Source organism: Pseudoliparis swirei, chromosome 22 (assembly GCF_029220125.1).
Source record: "Pseudoliparis swirei isolate HS2019 ecotype Mariana Trench chromosome 22, NWPU_hadal_v1, whole genome shotgun sequence".
NCBI classification, from domain to species: domain Eukaryota; kingdom Metazoa; phylum Chordata; class Actinopteri; order Perciformes; family Liparidae; genus Pseudoliparis; species Pseudoliparis swirei.
Genome location: NC_079409.1, coordinates 2,110,448 through 2,137,947, shown reverse-complemented (window position 1 = coordinate 2,137,947; position 27,500 = coordinate 2,110,448). Strand labels below are relative to the sequence as shown.

Sequence of the window (27,500 nt, the reverse complement as noted above, 5' to 3'; positions counted from 1 at the left end):
AGTTTGACTCGGCCTGGCAGGAGATGCTGAACCACGCCACCCAGAGGGTGAGGAGGAGGAGGAGGAGGAGGAGGAGGGTGAGGAGGGTGAGGAGGGTGAGGAGGAGGAGGAGGAGGAGGACAGAATAGTGTCATTTTTTTATTTTTTATTTAAATGTTGTGATCTTTTTATTTTATTTAAATTTTAATTCAGACGTCCTGATTTTTTTTTTTTTACAAAAGAAAATAAAAATAATAATAAAGAAATGGTTTACAATAAATAAATAAAATATTAAATTGTTGTCATTTTTAATGTAAATTGTTATTGTGTAATTTTGTGTATTTTTTAATTGAGATTTTTTTAACTTAAATTTGAATTACATTTGTAAAAAATTATATGAGGTGCTGAGAAGTATTATTAATATTGATATTTTGGACCTTCTTTGTCTTCCTGCTCACTGATTTACATGTTGCACCAACAATAGAAAGATGTATAAACCTGACGGGGTGTTCTGATTGGCTGTCACAGGTGATGGAGGCGGAGCACAGCAAGACGAGGAGCGAGCTGCTCCACAAGGAGACGGCGGCCAAATACACGGCGGCCATCGGCCGCATGAAGCAGCTGGAGAAGAAACTCAAACGCACCATCAACAAGTCCAAGTAAGAGACTCGGAACACTCAGAGGTCAAAGGTCAAGAAACTACAGGAATAAAGTCCTAATTTTATGTTGATATATATATATATATATTTAACATATATACACTACCGTTCAAAAGTTTGGGATCACCCAGACAATTTCGTATCTTCCATGAAAAATCACACTTTTATTTATCAAATGAATATAAAATATAGTCAAGACATTGACAAGGTTAGAAATAATGATTAATATTTGAAGTATTAATTTTGTTCTTCAAACTTCAAGCTCAAAGGAAGGCCAGTTGTATAGCTTATATCACCAGCATAACTGTTTTCAGCTGTGCTAACATAATTGCACGGGTTTTCTAATCAGACATTAGTCTTCTAAGGCGATAACACAATGTACCATTAGAACACTGGAGTGATAGTTGATGTATTTATAAATATATATATATATATAAACATATATTTATAAATAAATATATTCATAAATATGTATTTATAAATATATATTTATTAGGGCTGTCAGCGTTAACGCGTTAATCTATGCGATTAATTTGGCCGCGTTAACGCACTAAAATATTTTAACGCAAATTGTTGTTGTTTTTTTTTTACATTTTTTAAACCGCAGCAGTACGGTTTGACACTTTCCGTTTTTAAAACAATCATTTCTCCGCGAAAATAAGGAGCATAAATCAGTTTAACTCGTGGATGAATCAGTCGGGTTTCCTCCTGCTCCTCCTGCTCCTCCTTCCTCCCGTCTCCCCCTCTGATACACAGAGGAACGGAGGGGCGACGTGTCGGGGGACGCGGCGCGGAAAGAACGCGACACACGAAACCTTCAACGTGATTGGTCAATCCGTTTGTCTGTCAACATTTCGGGGGGAAAAAAACCAATGAACACTCAGTAAATCACAAAGGACCTCCCACCTCACAGGTTAGGCTCTATAGCAGCCTGTCAGTCAGAGAACCAGAGGACACGGCGCGAGGACAATGAGGCTCATTTCAGAGCTGAGATTGTTCTGGAATGTTTGATGTAGAACACGTGGGGGTGTGTCACATGCAAAAGACTTTAAACGGTGAATTTAATTTATTTTGTAAAATGTATAAAATGCCCCCAGCCTCCAGAGGGTTAACGTGACATATTTGAATGTCAGTCAGTTACCAAGGCCACTGGTTCTGCTGTTCAGTGGTAAAGATGACAGGACCAATGGGGTCTCAATATACAGGACTGTCTCAGAAAATTAGAATATTGTGATAAAGTTCTTTATTTTCTGTAATGCAATTAAAAATTTTAAATATTAAAAGAATAAAAGGCTTGCAATATTTCAGTTGATTTGTAATGAATCCAGAATGCATGACATTTTTGTTTTTTTAATTGCATTACAGAAAATAAAGAACTTTATCACAATATTCTAATTTTCTGAGACAGTCCTGTATATATTTTTTTTACTAATCTGATGTTTCACTGAAGAAACAATTTATCATCCACGATATTAAATACCTCGCTGGCACTTTATAGGTAGGAGCCTCTTTGAAAACACAGCTCTGTGTGAAGTTTTGTCTTTAAAAAGAATGAACTTTTAACTTTTAACTTTTAATCGCGATTAATTAATCGCAATTTCAAAATGTGCGATTAATTAGTTAATTTTTTTAAATCGATTGACAGCCCTAATATTTATATATACATACATTTCTATTTATAAATAAATATACTTTATATATTTCTGTGTTTTTTACCCCTCTGATCTAATCGTCTCCTCCTGCTCCTCCTCCTCCTGCTCCTCCTCCTCAGGCCCTACTTCGAGGTGAAGGCCAAGTGCTACCTGCAGCTGGAGGTGCTGAAGCAGAGCGTGGACGTGCGCCAGGCCAAGCTCTCCGGGGCCAAAGGCGAGTACAAGGCGGCGCTGAGGAGCCTGGAGAGCATCTCCGACGAGATCCACGAGAGGAGGCGGAGCTCTGCCATCGGGCCGCGGGGCCGCGGCGTCGGCGCCGAGGGAGACGGCGGCGGGGACGCCGGGGACGACGGCGCCGGCTTCAAGATGGAGTCTGACGGGATATCCAGTGAGTCGCTTCCTCTGGGAGAACGAGGCACAGACAACATGTGACAGAATCCTGAGCTCCTGATTGGCTGCTCCTCTTGAAGGAGGTTCTAACCTCCTTACCAGGAATGTCCTCGACGCTCACTCTCTTTCCTCTCTCCTTTCCTCTTTACTCTCTTTCCTCTCTCCTTTCCTCTTTACTCTCTTTCCTCTCTCCCTCCCTCCTGTCCTTCCTCCTTCCCTCTCTCCTATCCTCTCTCCTTTCCTTTTTTATCTCCCTTCCATTCTCCTTTCCTCCCTCATTTCCTCTGTCCTTTCCTCACTCCCTCCTTTCCTCTTTACTCTCCTTTCCTCCCTCCTTTCCTCTTTACTCTCTTTCCTCTCTCCTTTCCTCTTTACTCTCTTTCCTCTCTCCCTCCCTCCTGTCCTTCCTCCTTCCCTCTCTCCTTTCCTTTTTCCTTTTTTATCTCCCTTCCATTCTCCTTTCCTCCTCCTCCCCTCTCTCCTTTCCTCCCTCATTTCCTCTGTCCTTTCCTCACTCCCTCCTTTCCTCTTTACTCTCCTTTCCTCCCTCCTTTCCTCTTTACTCTCTTTCCTCTCTCCTCTTTACTCTCTTTCCTCTCTCCCTCCCTCCTGTCCTCCCTCCTTCCCTCTCTCCTTTCCTCTCTCCTTTCCTTTTTTATCTCCCTTCCATTCTCCTTTCCTCCTCCTCCTCTCTCCTTTCCTCCCTCATTTCCTCTGTCCTTTCCTCACTCCCTCCTTTACTCTCCTTTCCTCCCTCCTTTCCTATTTACTCTCTTTCCTCTCTCCTCTTTCCTCTCTCCCTCCCTCCTGTCCTCCCTCCTTCCCTCATTCCCTCCCTCTCTCCTGTCCTCCTCCTGCAGTGGTGTCGGTGTGTTTCGAGGACGAGGCGAGCGGCGTCATGTCGGAGGAGGAGCAGGAGGAGGAGCCTCGCGCCTCCTCCTCCTGCTCCTCTCCCAGCAGCCCCCAGGAGCTCCTGTCGCCCTGCCCCTTCGCCAGCTCCTCGTCCTCCTCCTTCTCCTCCTCCTCCGCCTCTCCGTCGCCCTCCTCCTCTCCGTCCCGGCCCTGCAGTCTTGACCTCCCCGGCACGGCGTCGCTGTCGGACTTCGGCCTCGTCTCCCCGGTGCTCGGGCCGCGCAGCGAGTGCAGCGGGGCGTCGTCCCCGGAGTGCGACCTGGAGAGAGGTGTGTGTATCTGTGTGTGTGTATCTGTGTCTGTGTGTATCTGTGTGTGTGTGTATGCATCTGTGTGTATCTGTGTATCTGTGTGTGTCTGTGTGTGTGTGTATCTGGTTGTGTGTGTGTGTGTGTATCTGTGTGTGTTTGTCTTTCAAAAAATTCTCATTTATTTTTACTGTCAAATAAATATTTATACATATGTAAAAATATTTTCATATATATAAATATTTTTATATATATAAATGTTTAAATATATTTTTAGAAGTATATATATTGATAAATAATTGTATATACAATTATATATTTTTATAAAAAAATGTATGTATATATATATATTTTTAAATATATATATATACATATATATATATATTTGTATGTACTGTGACTTACTATGAGAAAACACAGATGTGTGGTTTCCGTGTGGAGCTCCTTCCATCCCTCTTTGTTAATTAAAGGGTTAATAATCACTGGTCCTCTCTGTGCTGCAGGCGACCGGGCGGAGGGCGCCGAGGGCGCCCTGGACAACGCTGCAGCCTCCAACAGCAGCTCCACCTCCAAGAGGAGCTTCAGCCTGGAGCCGCGCTTCAGCTTCCTGAACCGGCGCCGCCCTCGCGCCGCCAAGGACGCAGACGGCCGAGGCGGTCCGGGTCAAAGGAGTCTGAGGACTCGTGTCGACCCGAACGCTTAAACCGCGGAGAGACGTTGAACGCTTCCCGTACGGCGGCTCCGTCGTGGAGGCTCCGCCCCTTTTTGACTCGTCCCTGAGGAATATAGAGCGTCCTGGGAAACGTCTCATTTAGGACAAAGTTAAAGATGGCCTCCGTGTTATTGTTCCACTAAAAGCTCCTTCAAAGCGCTTCATCTTCGTCTGTCGTTGGTGTCACTCAGTCGGCTCTTTGTTCCCGGTGGGCGGCGGTCGGGAGGCGGAGCTTCAGGTCACTTCGTGAAGCGTTGACGCTGTGGAGGCGTTCATGTACGAAGGGAAGAACTCGACCATTCATAAGCTACTTGAAGTCATTTCACTAGTTGGAGCTGCTCTCGGTGTGTTGAGCTTCTATTGTTCAAGAGTCACATGAATAATATGGCTTCTTATCTTTATGCATCTTCAATACGCAGTCAGATTGTTGGGTTACGTGTAGGGCTGCAACTAACGATTATTTTGATAATCGATTAATCTGTTGATTATTTTATCGATTAATCGGATAAAAAAACAAAAAACTTTAATTTTCAACCCTTTATTCAGAACAGGGTCCGTACGGTCATGGAAAACCTGGAAAAGTCATGGCATTTTTAAATGGCTATTAGCAGGCCTAGAAAAGTAATTGAAAAAAATAAAATCCCAAAATATTTGGAAAAGTAATGCAAATTTGTTTTATTCAGATGTTAATTTACATGGTATATATACGGTATGCTTTGGAATTCTCATTGTTAGTTTAAATACTATATCTTTTCACTTTGTCACGTATAGACAGTTTTCACAAAATGTTTAATCATGGAAATTTGGTTTAGTCATGGAAAGGTCCTGGAGACCCACTGGTCACCATGTGGATGAACCCTGTTCATTGGTCACCATGGTGATGAACCGTCACAGACAGACTGACAGCTCTCCTCTCCTGAGCAGTGGTCCCCATTTGGCCCCCTGAACAATATCAGAGACGCGTTCAGATTTTTTTTCTTTTTTCACCTGGCCCGCTGCCATTGAGATTGCAGTGAGACGCGGAAAACATGTGAAGTGGTGCTCTTCTTCGCAATAGAACATCTTTGATGAGACGTGTCCCGATCAGAGCGCACGCGCTGCTCCGCTCCGTTAAATATCTGCACGCGCAGCGCACACAGCGAGTGGCGTCGTGCCTTATCTCCGTTGACTTTCTCCGTGGAAAAATATTTTCCGCTATCCGCCACGGAATAAATAACCACGTTTTCTACGTTATACTCTTGTGGAAATGCCACACACGTGGTGACATGTAGCGCCCTGGTGTCTGGGGTCATGACGTCACCCGGAGGCGCACTCAGCTCCGTGAATGTCTCCGACTACGTGAATGACTTCCGCATCCAGCGCCACGTGAGCAGCAGCAGCCAATTAGATTCATCAACAGAGGAGCAGCTCAGCGCTGATTGGCTCTCACAACGCAGCGTTCAGTCTCTCGCTTCGCTCTTGTTTCTCTAACGCCGCTCTGCGCTCAAATCAACTTTGTTTATACTCCGTGACTTATTGAGCGCTGTAATAATCGCGCGACACAACGAATCGATAATGAAATTCGTTGCCAACTATTTTAATAATCGATTTTTATCGATTCGTTGTTGCAGCCCTAGTTACGTGTACGTTGATGTCGTCCAATGACGAGCCTCCGTGTGGTCACATGGTCACCACGGTAACCAGCTGCTTTCTTCCTGGATATTAAATGTTCACCTGCAACTTTCTGTTCTGGACCCAGTAATATATGTTCACAGTCACACGTGAAAGGCCTCAAATATATATATAATATATATAAAATAAAAAATCTCTTATAATTTATAAAAAGTGCCCTTTAAGGTTAATGAGTTCTTTTTACAGATTATTGTTGCTCTGTCAAAATAAAAGCCCCTGCCCTCCAGAATAAAAGCAACGGAGGAGCAAAAACCATTTCCTGTATTCAAAAGTTTGAACAAACATTTAGTGCAAGTTTTGCAAACATTGAATCATCATTCATACGAGTCGGCTTGTTGCCAATTAAAATGACAATGATTTACATCATGAATAGAGATTTAAAGCCATATTTCCCTCTGAAAAGAACATTCCAAGCTTTTAGCACAGCAGCGTTTAGACTTCGTTTACAGTTTGATTTATTATTGTTTACAGTTCTGTATGACGTCAGTTTTTCATGATAGAAAGTTAATTCTATTGTCAGGTGTTTGTAATCTTCAGTGCACAGCGCCCTGCTGACATAAAGCCACGTGCACACCGCCCCGCCCCACGTGCACACCGCCCCGCCCTGAGCCACGTGCACACCGCCCCGCCCCCACGTGCACACCGCCCCGCCCTGAGCCACGTGCACACCGCCCCGCCCCACATGCACACCGCCCCGCCCTGAGCCACGTGCACACCGCCCCGCCCCCACGTGCACACCGCCCCGCCCTGAGCCACATGCACACCGCCCCGCCCCACATGCACACCGCCCCGCCCTGAGCCACGTGCACACCGCCCCGCCACCACATGCACACCGCCCCGCCCCACATGCACACCGCCCCGCCCCACATGCACACCGCCCCGCCCCACATGCACACCGCCCCGCCCTGAGCCACGTGCACACCGCCCCGCCCCACATGCACACCGCCCCGCCCCACATGCACACCGCCCCGCCCTGAGCCACGTGCACACCGCCCCGCCACCACATGCACACCGCCCCGCCCCACATGCACACCGCCCCGCCCTGAGCCACGTGCAAAACAATTACAAAGATTCAACAAATGTGGTCAAGTCAAAATGGCCCACAAAATTAAATAAATCACCAGTTTTAGATTTTCGGCTTTTTATATCTAATATTCTTTAGTTTTTAAATCTGTTGGCGACCCCAAGAAGAAGAAGAACCGTCCGGTCACGTCATCGTGATGCGTTCAGGCTCCTCTCGGTGATCTGGTAAAACGTCTCTGGTGAGAAGCTTGAATAAATCCAGATGTTTCCACCACATAAATATATGAGAAGATCATCTGACACTCAATGTACTCATTTAATATCTGTATTGATGTTTTTATTGACACTTCTTCTTCCTCCGTAGAGGGGATACTGAGAAGTTTCTTCTGACAGCGTTAGTCACATCGCTCCTCGTGAGAACTCTCTCTCTCTCCGTCTCTTATAGAGAATGAAAGTCTCTCCGTTCCGTTAACTCTTCGATGCGTTTCGTTCCCTTTGATCTTTTTCATCATTCTTCTCGTCATGCTGCGTCTTCAGAGCCACGCTGGAGCTCGTGACCCATCCGCTAGTCTCTGTGTTTGATGGAGGCCCAAAGCCCACCGTCAGGGGTCACTGGAGCTGGGACACCTTGAGGGCCGAGGTGCTGGAGAAGTCCAGGAAGAAGGGTCCTTCCTGTTTGGGCAGGAAGGTGGTGGGGACGACGTTGTAGAGGCCGGCCGGGACAAGCTCCGCCTCCATGTAGCAGAAACCACACCTGGAGGAGGAGAAGAGGCGTTCAGGCTCCAGGTCAAGAGGAGACGGTTCCCACGGCAACCGGAGCTCAGTTCGGAGACAGAGACTCTTTGGGGGTTCTCTCCTTCCTGCTTCTACTAACCTGTAATCTCCGCTGTTCCTCTTCTGGGCCGCCGGCGCCGGTTCCCCCACCGTGGAGACCGTCACCACCTCGAAGCCCACGCTGTACTGCCTGCAGACACAAGGAGGGAGTGACTACCGGCAGAGAGAGGGAGGGAGAGAGAGAGAGAGAGATGGGGAGAGAGAGAGATGGTGAGCCTGACCTGGACCCTCGGAGCTCCACCAGCAGGGGTCCCGGCCTCTCCAGCTGGACCTGGTAGATCGGGTTGTGTTTGTACGAGTCCTTGTAGTTCCCACAGCCGCCAGCAGTCGGCCCCTTCCACTGGCCGTTGACCTGCACACAGGGAGTGTGTGTGTGTGTGTGTGAGAGACACTATCAACCTTTTACAGGTAAAATAAATAAAAAATATGGATATATATATATATGTATACATATATATACATATATATTAATATATAAATATTTAAAAATATATATATTCACGTATATAAAAATATATATACATCCATAACTTATATATACACACATAAATATACAGATATATATAATACAGGACTCTCAGAAAATTAGAATATTGTGATGAAGTTCTTTATTTTCTGCAATGCAATTAAAAAAACAAAAATGTCATGCATTCTGGATTCATTACAAATCAACTGAAATATTGCAAGCCTTTTATTCTGATTTATTGCTGATTATGGCTTACAGCTTAAGAAAACTCAAATATCCTATCTCTAAATATTAGAATATCATGAAAAAGTATACTAGTAGGGTATTAAACAAATCACTTGAATTGTCTAATTAACTCGAAACACCTGCAAGGGTTTCCTGAGCCTTGACAAACACTCAGCTGTTATAAATCTTTTTTTTACTTGGTCTGAGGAAATATTAAAATTTTATGAGATAGGATTTTAGAGTTTTCTTAAGCTGTAAGCCATAATCAGCAATATTAAAAGAATAAAAGGCTTGCAATATTTCAGTTGATTTGTAATGAATCCAGAATGCATGACATTTTAGTTTTTTTAATTGCATTACAGAAAATAAAGAACTTCATCACAATATTCTAATTTTCTGAGACAGTCCTGTATGTGTGTGAAACATACCCTTTTGGTTTGAGTGAAGGGATTCAGGATCTTGGAGAAGGAGAACTTGCATCCGGAGTAAACCTACGGAGAGAAAAACAAACAAGATAGAAAGGGAGAGCGAGAGAGAGAGACACTTTCAGACGACATCACTTCTGTGAAACCTTGAGGGGGGGGGGGGGGGCTGAGATTAAACATCTCTCTTGTTCTGCCTGTTTTGTGATATTCATGCCTAAAAGGTGCCGAATATTTCTAGACTGAAATAATATCGGCATTATAATTATTATAACTGAGGATTTTTTAGTTGCCTATTTTGTGGAGCCCCTCAGGACGTGGTGCCCTCCGCACAGCGCGTAGTGCGCTATGGGAGCGGCGGCGCTGGGAGGAGTTTACAGCACAAACAACAATGAACTAGTGGAGGCGGCGAGGTGCTCCGTGTTGCCAGATTGGAGATGGTGAAGTATCGTACCAAAGGCTCAAAATGGTTGTATTTGGAGGATAATTATCGTGTATCTGGCAACCCTGAGATCGGTCGACCAATGACTGTTTTTTAGGTCTCAAAAGCAGGACATGTCCGGGGAAAACCGGACGTCTGGTCACCCTAATATATATATACATATATATAGGTTTAAATATATATAAATATATACATTTATATACTGTATATAAACACTTCAGACCACACACACGAGGATACATATATATATAAATACATATATATAGGTTTAAATTAGGGCTGTGAAACGATTAAAATTTTTAATCGGATTAATCACAGGTTTTTGTGGATCAATCACATATTACCGATATTCTCGGTATATTTTGTGAGAACAGAGATTTATGACAAAAGACGGATGAAATGACATGCTGCTGTGGAGATACGATCAACAACAGACGTTTAGTTTAATAAAAGAACAAAGACGTGCTCTAGAGAACATGTCAGGGGGCGGGCCAATCTTTTTAATGTCATGCGATCTACCGACACTACGCCGCGATCGACTGGCAGGTCGCGATCGACGTGTTGAGACCCTGATCCACAGGAAGTAAAAGTCGTAACAAGGTTTCCGGAGGTGAACCTGCGGAAGGATCATTACCGATGAACAGACCGTCTGCATGAGAGCGGACAGAGTTCAGGTTGAAGTGGTGGATTGGAAGCTCATTTTGCAAGTGACTTTTTTCTCGTCCCGACGACCAACAACAGACGGATTGGAAGCTCATTCTGCGCATGCGTTAAATGCGCTAAAAAAAAAAAAACTAGTTAAACCTGTAATTGAATTAACGCGTTATTTTTCACAGCACTAGTTTAAATATATACATTTATACATATAAACACTTCAGACCACACACACAAGGATATATATATAAATACTAGGGCTGTGAAACGATTAACATTTTTAATCGGGTTAATCACAGGTTTTTATGGATTAATCATGATTAATCACATATTACCGATATTCTCGGTATATTTTGTGAGAACATAGAGATTTATGACAAAAGACGGATATATACATTTATACATTCTTCTATATAATGGTGCTGCAACTCAGCAGTTATTTAGCAGTTTTCTTCCATATGGAACATTAATACATCTTCATCCTAAACAGAATGTTTAACCCTCCTGTTACCTTTCGGGTCAATTTGACCCCATTCAATGTTTAATGTCGGTGTTCTTTGAGGTCAATTTGATCCCAGGCGGTTTTCACTGTGTCAAACATATAAGAAATATCAACTTTTTTATTTATTTAAAGGGCTATTTAGGTAGTCAACAAACAAACATAAAGTACCTCACACTTAAACTTGGGAAGCAATATTAATTCTAATAATTTTCTGGAGGTTTTAATTGCTGGGGTCAAATTGACCCCGAGGGTAAAATATGTTAGTCAATGTAAAGGTAACAGGAGGGTTAAACAGAACATGTTTCTCTTGTTTGTCAACCATTAACTCCACCATGATACAATCTAAAGGCCTCTAGTCTTCCTCTAGCAGCTGCTGAGGCAAACTGACTGTGTGGGTTTTCTTCATGAACTGGGCCGTGATGAAAGGGACGGCGCGGACACCGCTGCAAAGCTGAAACCTCACCGGCCCGGACACGGGACAGATTGACAAGTGACTTTTGTTTTGCTCGGTCGATGCGCGCACGGAGCTCTGTGGCGCGAGACGGAGATCGATAAGTGTTAACGCAACGCGAAAAGACAGAAATGACATGCTGCTGTGGAGATACGATCAACAACAGACGTTTAGTTTAATAAAAGAACAAAGACGTGCTCTAGAGAACATGTCAGGGGCGGGCCAATCTTTTTAATGTCATGCGATCTACCGACACTACGCCGCGATCGACTGGCAGGTCGCGATCGACGTGTTGAGACCCTGATCTACAGGAAGTAAAAGTCGTAACAAGGTTTCCGGAGGTGAACCTGCGGAAGGATCATTACCGATGAACAGACCGTCTGCATGAGAGCGGACAGAGTTCAGGTTGAAGTGGTGGATTGGAAGCTCATTTTGCAAGTGACTTTTTTTTCGTCCCGACGACCAACAACAGACGGATTGGAAGCTCATTCTGCGCATGCGTTAAATGCGTAAATAAATAAAAAACTCGTTAAACCTGTAATTGAATTAACGCGTTATTTTTCACAGCACTAATAAATACATATATATAGGTTTAAATATATATAAATATATACATTTATACATATAAACACTTCAGACCACACACACGAGGATACATATATATATATATAAATACATATAAGTTTAAATATATATAAATATATACATTTATACATATAAACACTTCAGACCACACACACGAGGATACATATATATTTATATATAAATATATGTATACATATAAATACATAAATAAATATACCTAAATATATATAACTATAAATATCCATCCATCCATCCATTATCAACACCGCTTATCCTCATTAGGGTCGCGGGGGCGCTGGAGCCGATCCCAGCTGACAGGGCGAGGGCGGGGACACCCTGGACAGGCCGCCAGTCCATCGAGGGCACATATAGAGACATACAACCATTCACTCTCACATTCACACCTATGGGCAATTTAGAGATCAATTAACCTGCTGCATGTCTTTGGACTGTGGGAGGAAGCCGGAGAACCCGGAGGGAACCCACGCTGCCACGGGGAGAACATGCAAACTCCACACAGAAGGACCGCCTCGACCGGGAATTGAACCCACGGCCCTCTTGCTGTGAGGCAATAGTGCTAGCCACTACACCACCGTGCAGCCCAAAAATAAATATATAAATATATATATAGATTGATAGAAATATACATAAATATTAATATGTATGAATATTGATATATATTTCTTAATATATACATATATATATTTCTTAATATATATATTAGAATATACATATATTTATTAATATATATAGTAATATATACATATATATATTAATATATATTTTAATATATATATATATATATTAATATAAATATATTTATATATATATTAATATATACATATATTTATTAATATATATATATATATTAATATATATTAAACAGATGGGTGTATTCCTCACCCTCAGTGTGTAGTTGATGGTGTTCTGTTTCTCGTACTGGGAGACCACCAGCGTGAAGGTGTGTGTTCCGGCACTGGTCAGCTTCACCTTGGTCAGGTAGTGAGGGCTGTTGATGCGGATGCCGTCGATGTAAGGGGGGGGGTCGGCTGTGAAGGGTCACACAGTATCACTAACAGATTCACCTTTAGAAGACAAACATCATCTACATTTGAGGACATCTGTTGCAGCTCAATCTAAATCGTGTGTTTCCTCTGGTTCTGTCCGTACACCTGGAGCTCACCTGGGTAGTACACCTTCTTCCCCTCCGTCTGGTACACCACCAGAGTGATGAACTCCCTGTTGTGGGCAAAGTCATCCTGAAGGGGAGAACACAGTCAGCAGGTTTACACACACACACAGAGACACAGAGACACACACACACACACACAGAGACACACACACAGAGACACACACACACACAGAGACACACACACACACAGAGACACACACAGAGACACACAGACACAGACACACACACACACACACAGAGACACACACACACACAGAGACACACACAGACACAGACACACACACACACACACAGAGACACACACACACACACACACAGAGACACACACACACAGAGACACAGAGACACACACACACACAGACGCACACAGCGTCCCCACCTTGTCCGTGATGTGTCTGGTGAGCAGCACCCACACGGCGGCCCCCCCCGTCGGACACTGGACCTCCAGCTTGAACTGGGGGTTGTTGGCCAGACTGTAGACGTCCTTCACTGGACCCTGCTTCCCATCCCAGCTGCTACAGACGACACACACACACACACACTGAGCACACACACACACAGTGCATCTGTACATTGAGGAACACACACACACACACCTGTGAATACAGGAGGACTCTTTGAACAGGGCGGGGTTCCAGCTCAGGTAGATGACGTCATAGTACTGACAGAGGTCCTCCCAGGAGATCCAGAAGACACCTGGAGAGGCAACATATGTGTTAGAGCCCTTCATTCTCTCTCCTGACCACCAGGGGGCGACTCCTCTGGTTGTATAGAAGTCTCTGCTTCATGCGTTATGGCTGCATTCTCTCTCCTGACCACCAAGGGGCGACTCCTCTGGTTGTATAGAAGTCTCTGCTTCATGCGTTATGGCTGCATTCTCCCTCCTGACCACCAGGGGGCGACTCCTCTGGTTGTATAGAAGTCTCTGCTTCATGCGTTATGGCTGCATTCTCCCTCCTGACCACCAGGGGGCGACTCCTCTGGTTGTATAGAAGTCTCTGCTTCATGCGTTATGGCTGCATTCTCTCTCCTGACCACTAGGTGTACATTGTAAACATGAGTTTATGTCTCACAGCGTTTCTCAATTCAAAGAACACAAGTACAGACTTGTGTTCTTTTGGAGTCTGGACTTGGGAGTCCAGACTCCAGAGAACGGGAGGACGAGAGGACTTGGGAGAACGGGAGGACGGTCTTTCTGGTCTTTCTGGTCTTTCTGCGATTGGACCAGCAGCTGACTTGATGACGTCACCACATCAGCTGTTCTTGCTCCTGCGTTTACTCTAATTATTCACTGTAAATTATGTTTTACAGTCAAATAAACAAAACATCCTAACATCACATTCCGTGACTCAACAGTATTTATAAAAAGTCAACTCTCAGTTGTTTATTTTCTCCTCCGCTACTGTTTCCGGTTGCTGGTGAAATGCATTCTGGGATATATGCTGGCTAGAGTACGCACAAGTCTCCTCTGATGCATTCTGGGTAAAGTGGGAGGATCAAGTCACATCCGGGTATTTTCACCGTGCTTTGCGAGAAGAGGACTTTGAATGTGAACATGTCCTCAGAGACTGATGACGAGGCACGAGGCACGAGGACACAAGGACACGAGGACACGAGGAGAGGAAAGTACGCATAAGAACGCTGATTGAGAAACGCCGAGAGTCTCTAGTTTCAAGTCTTCTCAAATAAAATAAAGAAGTAAACACCGTTGTCAAACTTCTGCGCCGTCTTGGGGTCAAAGTTCAGGTACTTGAGGAGTTCTGGCGTCCAGTTCTTCTCGTCCCGCTCGCTGTACCTGCCCTTCCACCGCAGGTGACTCCACGGGTTCTTCAGCTGCAGGAAACGAGCGCCCTGCGGAGAAACGAGCGCCGGTCAGGGCGGGAAGCCGCGGCATTCTCTCGACTGACCACCAGGGGGCCGACGCCCCGACCCACCCACCTTGTGATCCCTGATGTCGAGGACGGCGTAGGCGTGCGTCGGCACCAGACCCCACCTCTCCCCTTCCTCCTCCGTCATCACCCCCGTCGCCGTGGTGACGAGGACGTCGCCCCTGTGAAACCTGGGGGGGGGGGGGGGGGACAGAACCGTTAACGGGTAAAGAAAAAACACCTGAAAAAAGTGTCATGGGTTCCCTCGATGACCTCACCTCTGGTAGAGCATCCGGAACGTGTCGTCCTTGCTGAATGACTGATTATCCGAATGCATCGCGATGCGTTCAGGGATCCAGCCGGTGAGCGCGTGCAGATCGATGTTCTGCAACAAACGGCCACTTGTGTTTTATATATATTTATATATACATATACACATATATATATATATATTAGGGCTGTCAGCGTTAACGCGTTAATCTATGCGATTAATTTGGCCGCGTTAACGCACACAAATATTTTAACGCAATTAACGCAATTTTTTTTTTTTTTAAACCGCGGCAGTACGGTTTGACACTGTTTCCGTTTTTAAAACAATCATTTCTCCGCGAAAATAAGGATCATAAATCAGTTTAAACTCGTGGATGAATCAGTCGGGTTTCCTCCTGCTCCTCCTTCCTCCCGTCTCCCCCTCTGAGACACAGAGGAACAGAGGGGCGACGTGTCGGGGGACGCGGCGCGGAAAGAACTCGACACACGAAACCTTCAACGTGATTGGTCAATCCGTTTGTCTGTCAACATTTCGGTAAAAAAACAACCAATGAACACTCAGTAAATCACAAAGGACCTCCCACCTCACGGGTTAGGCTCATTTAGCAGCCTGTCAGTCAGAGAACCAGAGGACACGGCGCGAGGACAATGAGGCTCATTTCAGAGCTGAGATTGTTCTGGAATGTTTGATGTATAACACGTGGGGGTGTGTCACATGCAAAAGACTTTAAACGGTGAATTGCAATTAATCGCGATTAATTAATCTCAATTTCAAAATGTGCGATTAATTAGTTAATTTTTTTAATCGATTGACAGCCCTAATATATATATAAATACATTTATAATTAGAAATATATGTATAAATACATTTTTTTTAAATGCATATACATAATATATATGTATAAATACATCTATAAGTATATGTATATATAAATACATTTATAAATATATATATAGAAATACATTTTTGCATATGAATACAAATCTAAATATTTTATCAATGTAAATATTTATAATATCTACATATAAATACATTTATAAATATATATTTTATAAATCTATATATTTATAATATATATATAAATACATCTACATATACATTTATTTATATAAATACATTTATAAATCTAAATATATATATTCATAAATATAATACAATTATAAATATATATTTTTATAAATTTAAATATTTTTATAAAAAAATGTATATATATATATTAGGGCTGTCAGCGTTAATCTATGCGATTAATTTGGCCGCGTTAACGCACTAAAATATTTTTACGCAATTAACGCAACTTTGTTTACTTCCGGTGTTCGTTGAAGTTTTTACACTCAAACCGAGTGTCAAACCGCGGCAGTACGGTTTAACACTGTTTCCGTTTTTAAAACAATTATTTCTCCGCGAAAATTAGGAGCAGAAATCATTTTAACTCGTGGATGAATCAGTCGGGTTTCCTCCTGCTCCTCCTTCCTCCCGTCTCCCCCTCTGATACACAGAGGGGCGACGTGTCGGGGGACGCGGCGCGGAAAGAACTCGTCACACGAAACCTTCACCGTGATTGGTCAATCCGTTTGTCTGTCAACATTTTGGGGGAAAAACAACCAATGAACACTCAGAAAATCACAAAGGACCTCCCACCTCACAGGTGAGGCTCATTTAGCAGCCTGTCAGTCAGAGAGCAGAGAACACGGCACCAGGACAACTGAGCCTCATTGAATAGAGCTGAGATTGTTCTGGAATGTTTGATGTATAACACGTGGGTGTGTGTCATATGAAAACGCCTTTAAAAGGTGAATTTACATGTTTTTGTAAAATGTATAAAATGCCCCCAGCCTCCAGAGGGTTAACGTGACATATGTGAATGTCAGTCAGTTACCAAGGCCACTGGTTCTGCTGTTCAGTGTTAAAGATGACAGGACCAATGGGGTCTCAATGTACTTCTTTTTTTTTACTAATCTGATGTTTCACTGAAGAAACAATTTATCATCCACAATATTAAATACCTCGCTGGCACTTTATAGGTAGGAGCCTCTTTGAAAACACAGCTCTGTGTGAAGTTTGGTCTTTAAAAAGAATGAACTTTTAACTTTAAATTGGGATTAATCGCGATTAATGAATTTCAAAATGTGCGATTAATTAGTTAATTTTTTTCAATCGATTAAAAAAATTTAACTAATTAATCGCACATTTTGAAATTCATTAATCGCGATTTAAAGTTTTTTTCTTCTAAATCTTCTAAATGAACGAGTAATCCCTTCAGACAGCGTGTATTTCAGACACTTGTTTAATTGTACTCTTTTTTAAAGACTAAACTTCCCACAGAGCTGTGTTTTCAAAGAGGCTCCTACCTATAAAGTGCCAGCGAGGTATTTAATATTGTGGATGATAAATTGTTTCTTCAGTGAAACATCAGATTAGTAAGAAAAGGTGTATTAGAGACCCCATTGGTCCTGTCATCTTTAACACTGAACAGCAGAACCAGTGGCCTTGGTAAACTGACTGACATTCACATATGTCACGTGACCCTCTGGAGTCTGGGCTCATGTTCTCGATTTTACAAAAACATGTAAATTCACCTTTTAAAGTCTTTTGCATGTGACACACCCCCCACCATTCTATCAGGGTGAGGCCCCGCCCCCCTGTCATGTTCTCTATCACGCCAGATTACAGCAGAAGTAATGTACGGTTCTTTCCTTAAAGACGTGTTTGTTCTTTATTAAACTAAACGTCTGTTGTTGGTCGTCTCTACAGCAGAAGTAATGTACGGTTCTTTCCTTAGAGACGTCTTTGTTCTCTTATTAAACTAAACGTCTGTTGTTGGTCGTCTCTCCAGCAGAAGTAATGTACGGTTCTTTCCTTAGAGACGTCTTTGTTCTTTATTAAACTAAACGTCTGTTGCTGGTCGTCTCTCCAGCAGAAGTAATGTACGGTTCTTTCCTTAGAGACGTCTTTGTTCTTTATTAAACTAAACGTCTGTTGTTGGTCGTCTCTCCAGCAGAAGTAATGTACGGTTCTTTCCTTAGAGACGTCTTTGTTCTTTATTAAACTAAACGTCTGTTGTTGGTCGCCTCCAGCAGAAGTAATGTACGGTTCTTTCCTTAGAGACGTCTTTGTTCTTTATTAAACTAAACGTCTGTTGTTGGTTCTCTCTCCAGCAGAAGTAATGTACGGTTCTTTCCTTAGAGACGTCTTTGTTCTTTATTAAACTAAACGTCTGTTGTTGGTCGCTCTCCAGCAGAAGTAATGTACGGTTCTTTCCTTAGAGACGTCTTTGTTCTTTATTAAACTAAACGTCTGTTGTTGGTCGCCTCTCCAGCAGAAGTAATGTACGGTTCCTTCCTTAGAGACGTCATTGTTCTTTATTAAACTAAACGTCTGTTGTTGGTCGCTCTCCAGCAGAAGTAATGTACGGTTCTTTCCTTAGAGACGTCTTTGTTCTTTATTAAACTAAACGTCTGTTGTTGGTCGCCTCCAGCAGAAGTAATGTACGGTTCTTTCCTTAGAGACGTCTTTGTTCTTTATTAAACTAAACGCCTGTTGTTGGTCGCTCTCCAGCAGAAGTAATGTACGGTTCTTTCCTTAGAGACGTCTTTGTTCTTTATTAAACTAAACGTCTGTTGTTGGTCGCTCTCCAGCAGAAGTAATGTACGGTTCTTTCCTTAGAGACGTCTTTGTTCTTTATTATACTAAACGTCTGTTGTTGGTCGCTCTCCAGCAGAAGTAATGTACGGTTCTTTCCTTAGAGACGTCTTTGTTCTTTATTAAACTAAACGTCTGTTGTTGGTCGTCTCTCCAGCAGAAGTAATGTACGGTTCTTTCCTTAGAGACGTCTTTGTTCTTTATTAAACTAAACGCCTGTTGTTGGTCGTCTCTCCAGCAGAAGTAATGTACGGTTCTTTCCTTAGAGACGTCTTTGTTCTTTATTAAACTAAACGTCTGTTGTTGGTCGCCCCTCCAGCAGAAGTAATGTACGGTTCTTTCCTTAGAGACGTCTTTGTTCTTTATTAAACTAAACGTCTGTTGTTGGTCGCTCTCCAGCAGAAGTAATGTACGGTTCTTTCCTTAGAGACGCCTTTGTTCTTTATTAAACCAAAGTCTGTTGTTGGTCGCCCTTCCACCTGTAGTAATGTACGGTTCTTTCCTTAGAGACGTCTTTGTTCTTTATTAAACTAAACGTCCGTTGTTCGTCCTGCCTCCAGCAGAAGTAATGTACGGTTCTTTCCTTAGAGACGTCTTTGTTCTTTATTAAACTAAACGTCTGTTGTTGGTCGTCTCTCCAGCAGAAGTAATGTACGGTTCTTTCCTTAGAGACGTCTTTGTTCTTTATTAAACTAAACGTCTGTTGTTGGTCGGCTCTCCAGCAGAAGTAATGTACGGTTCTTTCCTTAGAGACGTCTTTGTTCTTTATTAAACTAAACGTCTGTTGTTGGTCGTCTCTCCAGCAGAAGTAATGTACGGTTCTTTCCTTAGAGACGTCTTTGTTCTTTATTAAACTAAACGTCTGTTGTTGGTCGTCTCCACAGCAGAAGTAATGTACGGTTCTTTCCTTAGAGACGTCTTTGTTCTTTATTAAACTAAACGTCTGTTGTTGGTCGTCTCTCCAGCAGCATGTCATTCTGTCTCTAGTGTCGGTCACTCTTCTCTCTCCGTCTCGCCGCACAGCTCCATGCCGGCGTGTCTGCGCGCGCATCGAGCGGAGCAACAACAAAGTCCCCTTCACCTTCCGCCCCGCGTCACCGACACGTCGCCCTCTGCTCCTCTGTGAATATGGAGGAGCAGACGGGAGGAAGGAGGCGGACTGCCGCGGCTCGACACTCATAGGAGTGAAACAACTTCAACGACACCGGAAGTAAACAAAGTTGCGTTAAAATATTTTAGTGCGTTAATCGCGGCCAAATTAATCGCATAGATTAACGCGTTAACGCTGACAGCCCTAATATATATATATATCAAGAAGTGGAAGTGACTAGTTTTAGCACTTAAAAACTCTTTTAAACTTTACATTTTCTAGATTGTTTCTCCCGATTCTCGTGCAAATTCTCTTATTTAAAAGAATAAAACGTATATATTTATTTTTAAATATAAATAATCCGCCCGCACTCACCGAGTTGGACCCGGGGAAGTCGTAGCCCCCCATGACCTTCATGTAGGCCTTCTCGATGAGGGAGACCCACAGCTCGTTCCTGTTGCTGGAGTACGAGCACAGCAGCTCCCCGTTACGGTCCACCGGCAGGTAGTCGTCTATAATCACCTGGGGGGCAAACATCACGGCCCTCACCTCATCGCCACTTCACATGCATCTTAGAGATAATTCAATCATAAAAAGGGGTATTCAGCTGGTTGTGATCTGCATCTTCGCCGCCAGAGGGCGCCAGAGGGTCCTCTCACCTTCCTGGGGACCCCGTTGATGTGGAGCTTCACCATGTATTTACCACAGGGGTTGAACTCGGGTTCCCCCCGGCGGTTCTGAGGGTAGATGACGCTGGGGGGGGTTCAAGCAACGGCCACAAAATAAGAAATTCAGCTTTTCATTTTCCATTTATGTAGAGTGAACACGTGTGAGTGTGTGTGACATGTAGAGTGAACACGTGTGTGTGTGTGTGTGTGTCTTCACCTGGTGATGAGCTTCTTGCTGTAGCGCCTCTCGTAGGACGCGCTGATGGCGAGCGACGCCACGAAGGAGCAGTCAGACACCACCGTCTGGACGGGGGGGGAGCACACGCGTCTTATACAGGTTCAGGGGCGGGACGTAAATATATACAGGTTCAGGGGCGGGACGTGAATACGGCGTGCAGCAGTGTTTACGGTTCGTCGTGTTTATTCTCATTATGTCCTTTAAGTTTCTTAACTACAACGGGTAAAGGGACAAAGGACACCTTTACCTTAAATAAGAGATCTATGTGTGTTTGAACATTATAAAATATATATGTATTTACATGTATACATATGAATATATATGTTTCAATACATGTGTGTTTATATATATATATACACACACACATACACACATTTATAAATATATATAAATACATTTATAAATATAAATAATTTTTTTAATATATATTATATATAACATATATATATATATATAATTTAAACATATATGTTCATAATTTTATATATGAATACATGTATAAATATATATATATATTTATAAATCTAAATACATTTATAAATATATAATTTTATATATCTAAATCTATACATGTATAAATACATATAAATAAATACATGTGTAAATATATATATAAATACATTTATAAATCTAAAATATATAAATATATATTTTTTTTAATCGACATATATTTATAATTAATTAATTAAATATAAAAAAATATATATAGATACTTTTATAAATATATATATAAATACTTTTATAAATATAATGAAATAAATAATGAAAAAAATGTATACAAAATTATAAAAAAGTAGAAAAGTACATATGTATGTAAGTGTATGACAGCATCCCGACATGTCTCTCCCAGGAAGATCCTGATCTGTGAGAGTGCTGCGCCCCCTACTGGCTGTTCCAGTGAAGACATTACAACACACCACTAACACACCGACAACAGAATATTACAACACACCATGAACACACCACAAACACACCGATAACAGAGCAGTCATAACCCGGACCTGTTTGATGCTGAAGCTGGACACGGACATGATCATGGTCGGGTTGTTGCAGATCTCGTCCGGCCGGACCCAGCGGGAGAAGATGGCCTTCTGTTTGGGCGACAGCGCCAGCTTCCCCATCTTGTCCCTGGAAGGAGGACAAAGACGTTTTAAGAGTGGAAACCCGCCTCCTCCAGATCCACTGGTCCCTTTCACGAGGTTTCTGTGACTGACAGCTGCGCCATACATGTTCAGGGGCGAGAGGTGAATACGCCGTGCAGTGTTCACGTTTAGTCGTGTGAATTCACGTTATGTCAGTTATCAACGTTCTTCCTCTGACGAGTAGGGAGAGGACACCTTTACCTCAAATAAGAGATTTATATTTGTTGGATTTTATAAATATATATATTTAGATTTATAAAAATATATATTTAGAAATGTATGTGTATATATATATATATATATAAATACATTTATAAATATATATTTTTATAGAAATGTATGTGTATATATACACTACCGTTCAAAAGTTTGGGGTCATCCAGACAATTTCGTGTCTTCCATGAAAACTCACTTTTATTTATCAAATGAATTGAAAATTGAATAGAAAATATAGTCAAGACATTGACAAGGTTAGAAATAATGATTAATATTTGAAGTATTAATTTTGTTCTACAAACTTCAAGCTCAAAGGATGCCAGTTGTATAGCTTATATCACCAGCATAACTGTTTTCAGCTGTGCTAACATAATTGCACAAGGGTTTTCTAATCAGACATTAGTCTTCTAAGGCGATAACACAATGTACCATTAGAACACTGGAGTGATGATGAAATGGGCCTCTATACACCTCTGGAGATATTTCATTAGAAACCAGACGTTTCACCTAGAATAGTCATTTACCACATTAACAATGTAGAGATGGTATTTATGATTAATGTTATCTTTATTGAAAAAACAGTGCTTTACTTTGAAGAATAAAGACATTTCTAAGTGACCCCAAACTTTTGAACGGTAGTGTATATATATATAAATACATTTATAAATATATATTTTTAAAAATCAAAATATTTATAGAGAAAATATATATATGTATAAATACATGTATAAATATATGTCTATATATATGTAAATACATTTAGAAATCTAAATATACATTTATAAATATATATATAATTCTAAATATATACATTATATTTATATAATATATATATTCATACATTTTTGATAAATATATATATTTATAAAAATATATATTTCTAAATGTATATTATATATATATATATGTTTTCATCTATTTATACATATATATTATATTTTTGGAAAGTTGAATGACGCTGACAAATTGCGTCACTTCCCATATGATTTAAATGTCGGTGCAAGAATAAAAAAGGTACTTTAAACTGTCATTTAATGCTGCAGGTGTTTCTTTGTTTGTTTGTTGTTGACATTCCAGACGTAAACGATACTCACGAGAACGGGACAGGGAAGGCGAAGCGCTCCCGGAGGTCGACGCTCATGAAGGGCACGAAGGCGATGCCGTTGATGGTGGACGTGGACCTGGAGATCCAAGACACAGAAACCGGTTTCAGCTGGTTTTCATTCTGTTATTACGTCACACTCTTTGGGCCACCGGGGCGGCGCCAAAGTCACCTTGAGTATATATAAAATACTGAATAATTAAATATCTTAGAAATAATAGTATATATATATATATTTACTATTATTTATAAGATATTTAATTATTTAGTATTTTATATATATATATTATATATATATAAAATACTAAATAATTAAATATCTTATAAATAATAGTATAGATAAAATACTAAATAATTAAATATCTTATAAATAATAGTATAAAATACTAAATAATGAAATATCTTATGAATAATAGTATATATATATATTAAATACTAAATATCTTGAAAATAATAGTATATATATAATATACTAAATAATTAAATATGTATACATAGACTCACAGAATATATAATACTACACAATTAAATATGTTATAAATAACATTGTATATATATATATATATATACACAAGGGCCAATCACTGACGCATCTAAAGCCTCAGGTCACGTGACAGAGGAACAGCCAATGGGCCCGTGAGGGGTCCACAGAGCCGGTTCTGGACCGGGCCGGTCTCACCTGAGCACCTCGATCTCGTCGGACGTGTAGCGCTGGCCCTGGGGCTCGCTGGACTGGACCGCCCGGACCGGCTGGGGGGGCGGCCGGTCATGGAGGCTGAACTCTGGCCCGAGGGGGAAGAACTGGCGAACCGGACCCCCAGAACCAGAACCGGCGCTGGGCTTGGCTTCAGGAGGCCCCGTTGGAGTTGATCTGGACTGGGACTCTTTCAGACCCTCGGCCCTGAAACAACTGAGTGGAGAATAAAGTTGCTGTTGTTTTTGCTGTTGTTTTTGTTGTTGTTGTTGTTCTTCTTCTTCTGGCAATAACTCACCTGTCCAAAGCTTGACGGGCCAGCTGCTTCAGCTTCATCTGCAGCGCCGGGTCAGAGGTCTCATTGGACTGAAACACAGACAAGGAAACGAGGGTAGAAGAAAGAAGGGATGATGGGAGAGAGAGAGGGAGAGAGAGAGAGAAGAGCGAGAGAGGGAGGGAGGAAAGAGAGAGGGGAGAGGAGAGAGAGAGGGATAAAGAGAAAGGGAGGAGAGCGAGAGAGAGAGAGGGAGGGAGGAAAAAGAGAGGCAGAGAAAGGGAGGAGAAAGAGAGTGAGTGAGGGAGGGAGAGATGGAGGAGAAAGAGAGCGGGAGAGAGGGAGGGAGGAAAGAGAGAGGGGAGAGGAGAGCGGGAGGGGAGAGAGGGAGGAGAGCGAGAGAGAGATGGAAGAGAGAGAGACCTACCGTGTCTATGCACAGCTCCACCGCCTGTGTGTACAGCTCCACCGCCTCCCCGGCGTTGCGCTGCTCGTCCTCCCTGAAGGCCTCAGTCACCAGGAAGTGAGCGCGCTCCAGGCCCACCTGATGCCGGCTCTTCAGGGGGTCGCTCTGCCGGGCCTGCACTGGGGTCAGAGGTCAGAGGTCACAACACTTAGCAGATACTGTGTGTATGTATGTATATATATTAGGGCTGTGAAACGATTAACATTTTTAATCAGGTTAATCACAGGTTTCTGTGGATTAATCATGATTAATCACATATATAAATTTACAGGTCTCTCAAGACAGGCAAGAGCTCCGAGAAGAGTTGTTGACGGGGTGCTAGTGACTTTTCATGCGCGCAGACCAACATCGGAACTCTGCACCCCCCCCCCCCCCCCCCCCCCCCCGCTCAATGCGTGACACTTGAGAGCCCTGCATTGCTCACCAGTGCGCGCACCAGCATCCGAGCTCTGCGGTGCGCGAGACGGAGATCGGAGTCGTGTTAACGAGACACTAGAGACAGAACGACACGCTGCTGGAGAGACGACCAACAACAGACGGATTGAAGCTCATTCTGCGCATGCGTTAAATGCGTTAAAAAAAAAAAACTAGTTAAACCTGTAATTTAATTAACTGAGTTAACGCGTTATTTTTCACAGCACTAACATATATATATATATATATAAATATAAAATTCTTCATAAACTTGGTATGAGTTAGGATTATATATAAATATATTTTTATCTATTCTTATTTACATAAACTTGTACATTTATGTATTTAATTATATTTATTTATAAATATATATATACATACAGTATCTGTTAAGTGCTGTGACCTCTGACCCCACACCTGGTCACACTCACACCACACCCACGGTCACACCCATACACACACACACACACACACGGAAAAGGAAAGGCCGTCCTCAGGGCTCATTCAGTTACATTCCTTAATTTCTGACTTCTTACTAATCACGAGCACGTCATCTCTTCTCCTTTAATATAATAACTTTATATAATTAACTTTATATAATTAACTACAGGAACACTTGACTACCTTCGGGGAATATTCAGCCGGTAACAATCACTGGGCAAGGCGGGCATAAACTATTGGTCGAGAAGGTCATATTTCTACCCGGTGCGATGCAACGTGGAGCTCATAGTGAGGAAGCCGTGGACATGTGCAATTAAAATAAGTCAATAAATAAAGGGTCAAATAAAAAATGTGTTTCAAGAAATAAAGAAACAAAACGTAGAAACAAAAGCCTGAGGCCCGGCTGGCTGAGTCACCGTGGTGACGGAAACCAGCAATAATTAGATATCTGCCGAGTCACCGGGGGAGCTCACCTGCGTTGTGGAGCGCCTGGACCCGGTCCAGGTACTCGTTCACCTTGTCTGGGATCCCCTCCAGCTTGGACCCCGCCATGCCGGCATAGATCAGGGCCTGGGCGGCCTCCTGGGGGATATAGATGTATGACAAACTAAAATGACAGAATAAAACGGAAAATATATGTAAAACACATGTACAACAAGAGAAGCAGCGGGGACAATTAATGTCTTATATATATCAGACTTCAACTATAATAAATATAATTAATAGTATATATAATACTAAATAATTAAATATGTTATACATAATAGTCTATATATAATACTAGATAATTAAATATGTTATAAATAAGAGTCTATATATATATATAAAATAATGAATAATTAAATATGTTATAAATAATAGTATATATATAAAATAATAAATATTTAATATTTTATAAATAGTGTATATATAGTATTATCTATAACATATTTAATTGTTAAATATGTTATAAATAATACTATATATAGAATACTAAATAATTAAATATGTTATAAATAATAGTCTTTATGTATAACATCTAAATAATTAAACGTGTTATAGAAAAGTAGTATATACAGGACTGTCTCAGAAAATTAGAATATTGTGATGAAGTTCTTTATTTTCTGTAATGCAATTAAAAAAACAAAAATGTCATGCATTCTGGATTCATTACAAATCAACTGAAATATTGCAAGCCTTTTATTCTTTTAATATTGCTGATTATGGCTTACAGCTTAAGAAAACTCAAATATCCTATCTCTAAATATTAGAATATCATGAAAAAGTATACTAGTAGGGTATTAAACAAATCACTTGAATTGTCTAATTAACTCGAAACACCTGCAAGGGTTTCCTGAGCCTTGACAAACACTCAGCTGTTATAAATCTTTTTTTTTACTTGGTCTGAGGAAATATTAAAATGTTATGAGATAGGATTTTAGAGTTTTCTTAAGCTGTAAACCATAATCAGCAATATTAAAAGAATAAAAGGCTTGCAATATTTCAGTTGATTTGTAATGAATCCAGAATGCATGACATTTTTGTTTTTTTAATTGCATTACAGAAAATAAAGAACTTTATCACAATATTCTAATTTTCTGAGACAGTCCTGTATATATATTTAAAATACTAAATAATTAAATATGTTTATAATAAAACACAACATTGTTAATTAAAAGAAATATAAATACATTTATAAATACATATTTTTCTAAATCTAAATCTATATATAAAATACATATATAGTATGAATTCATTTAGATCTTTTTATAAAGATAAGAATTGCTAAATAAGTTATTTAATGTATATGAGAAGTAAACATAAATCAATATATACAGGTAGGTGTAAAACAGTAAGTGTGTTGTGTTTTATAGTTTAGAAGTAGTAGGATCTTTAACAATGTAAACAGAATTAAAACCTGATAAAAACAGAAAAAACCACAACATTATTCATGAAATACAAGCATGTAAAGCCCACCG

General features: G+C 41.4%; 3 protein-coding genes across 11 annotated transcripts in view; 2 read left to right on the top strand and 1 right to left on the bottom strand.

The window, feature by feature from the left end:
* Nucleotides 1-4,714, top strand: part of sh3bp5b (SH3-domain binding protein 5b (BTK-associated)) — a 22,436-nt gene extending 17,722 nt beyond the window's left edge. For all 4 annotated transcript variants that reach the window (XM_056405919.1, XM_056405920.1, XM_056405918.1 and 1 more), the window contains 5 exons: nt 1-47; nt 508-638; nt 2,410-2,678; nt 3,541-3,861; nt 4,344-4,714. The exon at nt 1-47 is cut by the window's left edge and continues 118 nt beyond it. In XM_056405919.1, the coding sequence (XP_056261894.1) occupies nt 1-47; nt 508-638; nt 2,410-2,678; nt 3,541-3,861; nt 4,344-4,543 (968 nt within the window). In that variant the 3' untranslated portion in view covers nt 4,544-4,714. The remainder of the gene's footprint in view (nt 48-507; nt 639-2,409; nt 2,679-3,540; nt 3,862-4,343) is intronic.
* The window catches only part of LOC130187965 (protein PTHB1-like), a 184,934-nt gene that overhangs the window by 141,103 nt on the left and 16,331 nt on the right, over nt 1-27,500 (top strand). The gene's annotated exons all lie outside the window — the stretch shown is intronic.
* Nucleotides 7,558-27,176, bottom strand: capn7 (calpain 7). Of its 6 annotated transcripts, XM_056405881.1 has the most exons (21): nt 27,170-27,176; nt 26,016-26,126; nt 24,649-24,806; nt 24,246-24,313; nt 23,933-24,163; nt 23,246-23,332; nt 21,795-21,921; nt 20,774-20,858; nt 20,547-20,653; nt 20,263-20,409; nt 15,166-15,272; nt 14,958-15,078; nt 14,726-14,870; nt 13,616-13,715; nt 13,399-13,534; nt 13,011-13,086; nt 12,731-12,876; nt 9,200-9,262; nt 8,302-8,432; nt 8,121-8,210; nt 7,558-8,000 (listed from the first exon to the last, which is right to left on the bottom strand). In XM_056405881.1, exons 2-21 carry the CDS (start codon nt 26,092-26,094, stop codon nt 7,856-7,858), a joined length of 2,349 nt encoding a protein of 782 aa, XP_056261856.1. In that variant the 5' UTR covers nt 26,095-26,126; nt 27,170-27,176; the 3' UTR covers nt 7,558-7,855. The 6 variants fall into 6 exon arrangements, with proteins under 6 accessions (XP_056261856.1, XP_056261860.1, XP_056261855.1 ...); XM_056405885.1 differs by lacking the exon at nt 27,170-27,176 and having other exon boundaries at nt 20,547-20,640; nt 20,773-20,858; nt 26,016-26,151; XM_056405880.1 differs by lacking the exon at nt 27,170-27,176 and having other exon boundaries at nt 26,016-26,151.

What these genes read in the sequence shown, in the direction of transcription:
- capn7 (XM_056405881.1), bottom strand. Translation starts at nt 26,094, where the DNA reads ATGGCGGGGTCCAAGCTGGAGGGGATCCCAGACAAGGTGAACGAGTAC. An exon ending in TGGAGCTGTGCATAGACACG is followed by an intron (nt 24,314 to 24,648) that starts GTAGGTCTCTCT and finishes TCTGTGTTTCAG; the next exon opens with TCCAATGAGACCTCTGACCC. An exon ending in TCGACATCAGGGATCACAAG is followed by an intron (nt 14,871 to 14,957) that starts GTGGGTGGGTCG and finishes GTTTCTCCGCAG; the next exon opens with GGCGCTCGTTTCCTGCAGCT.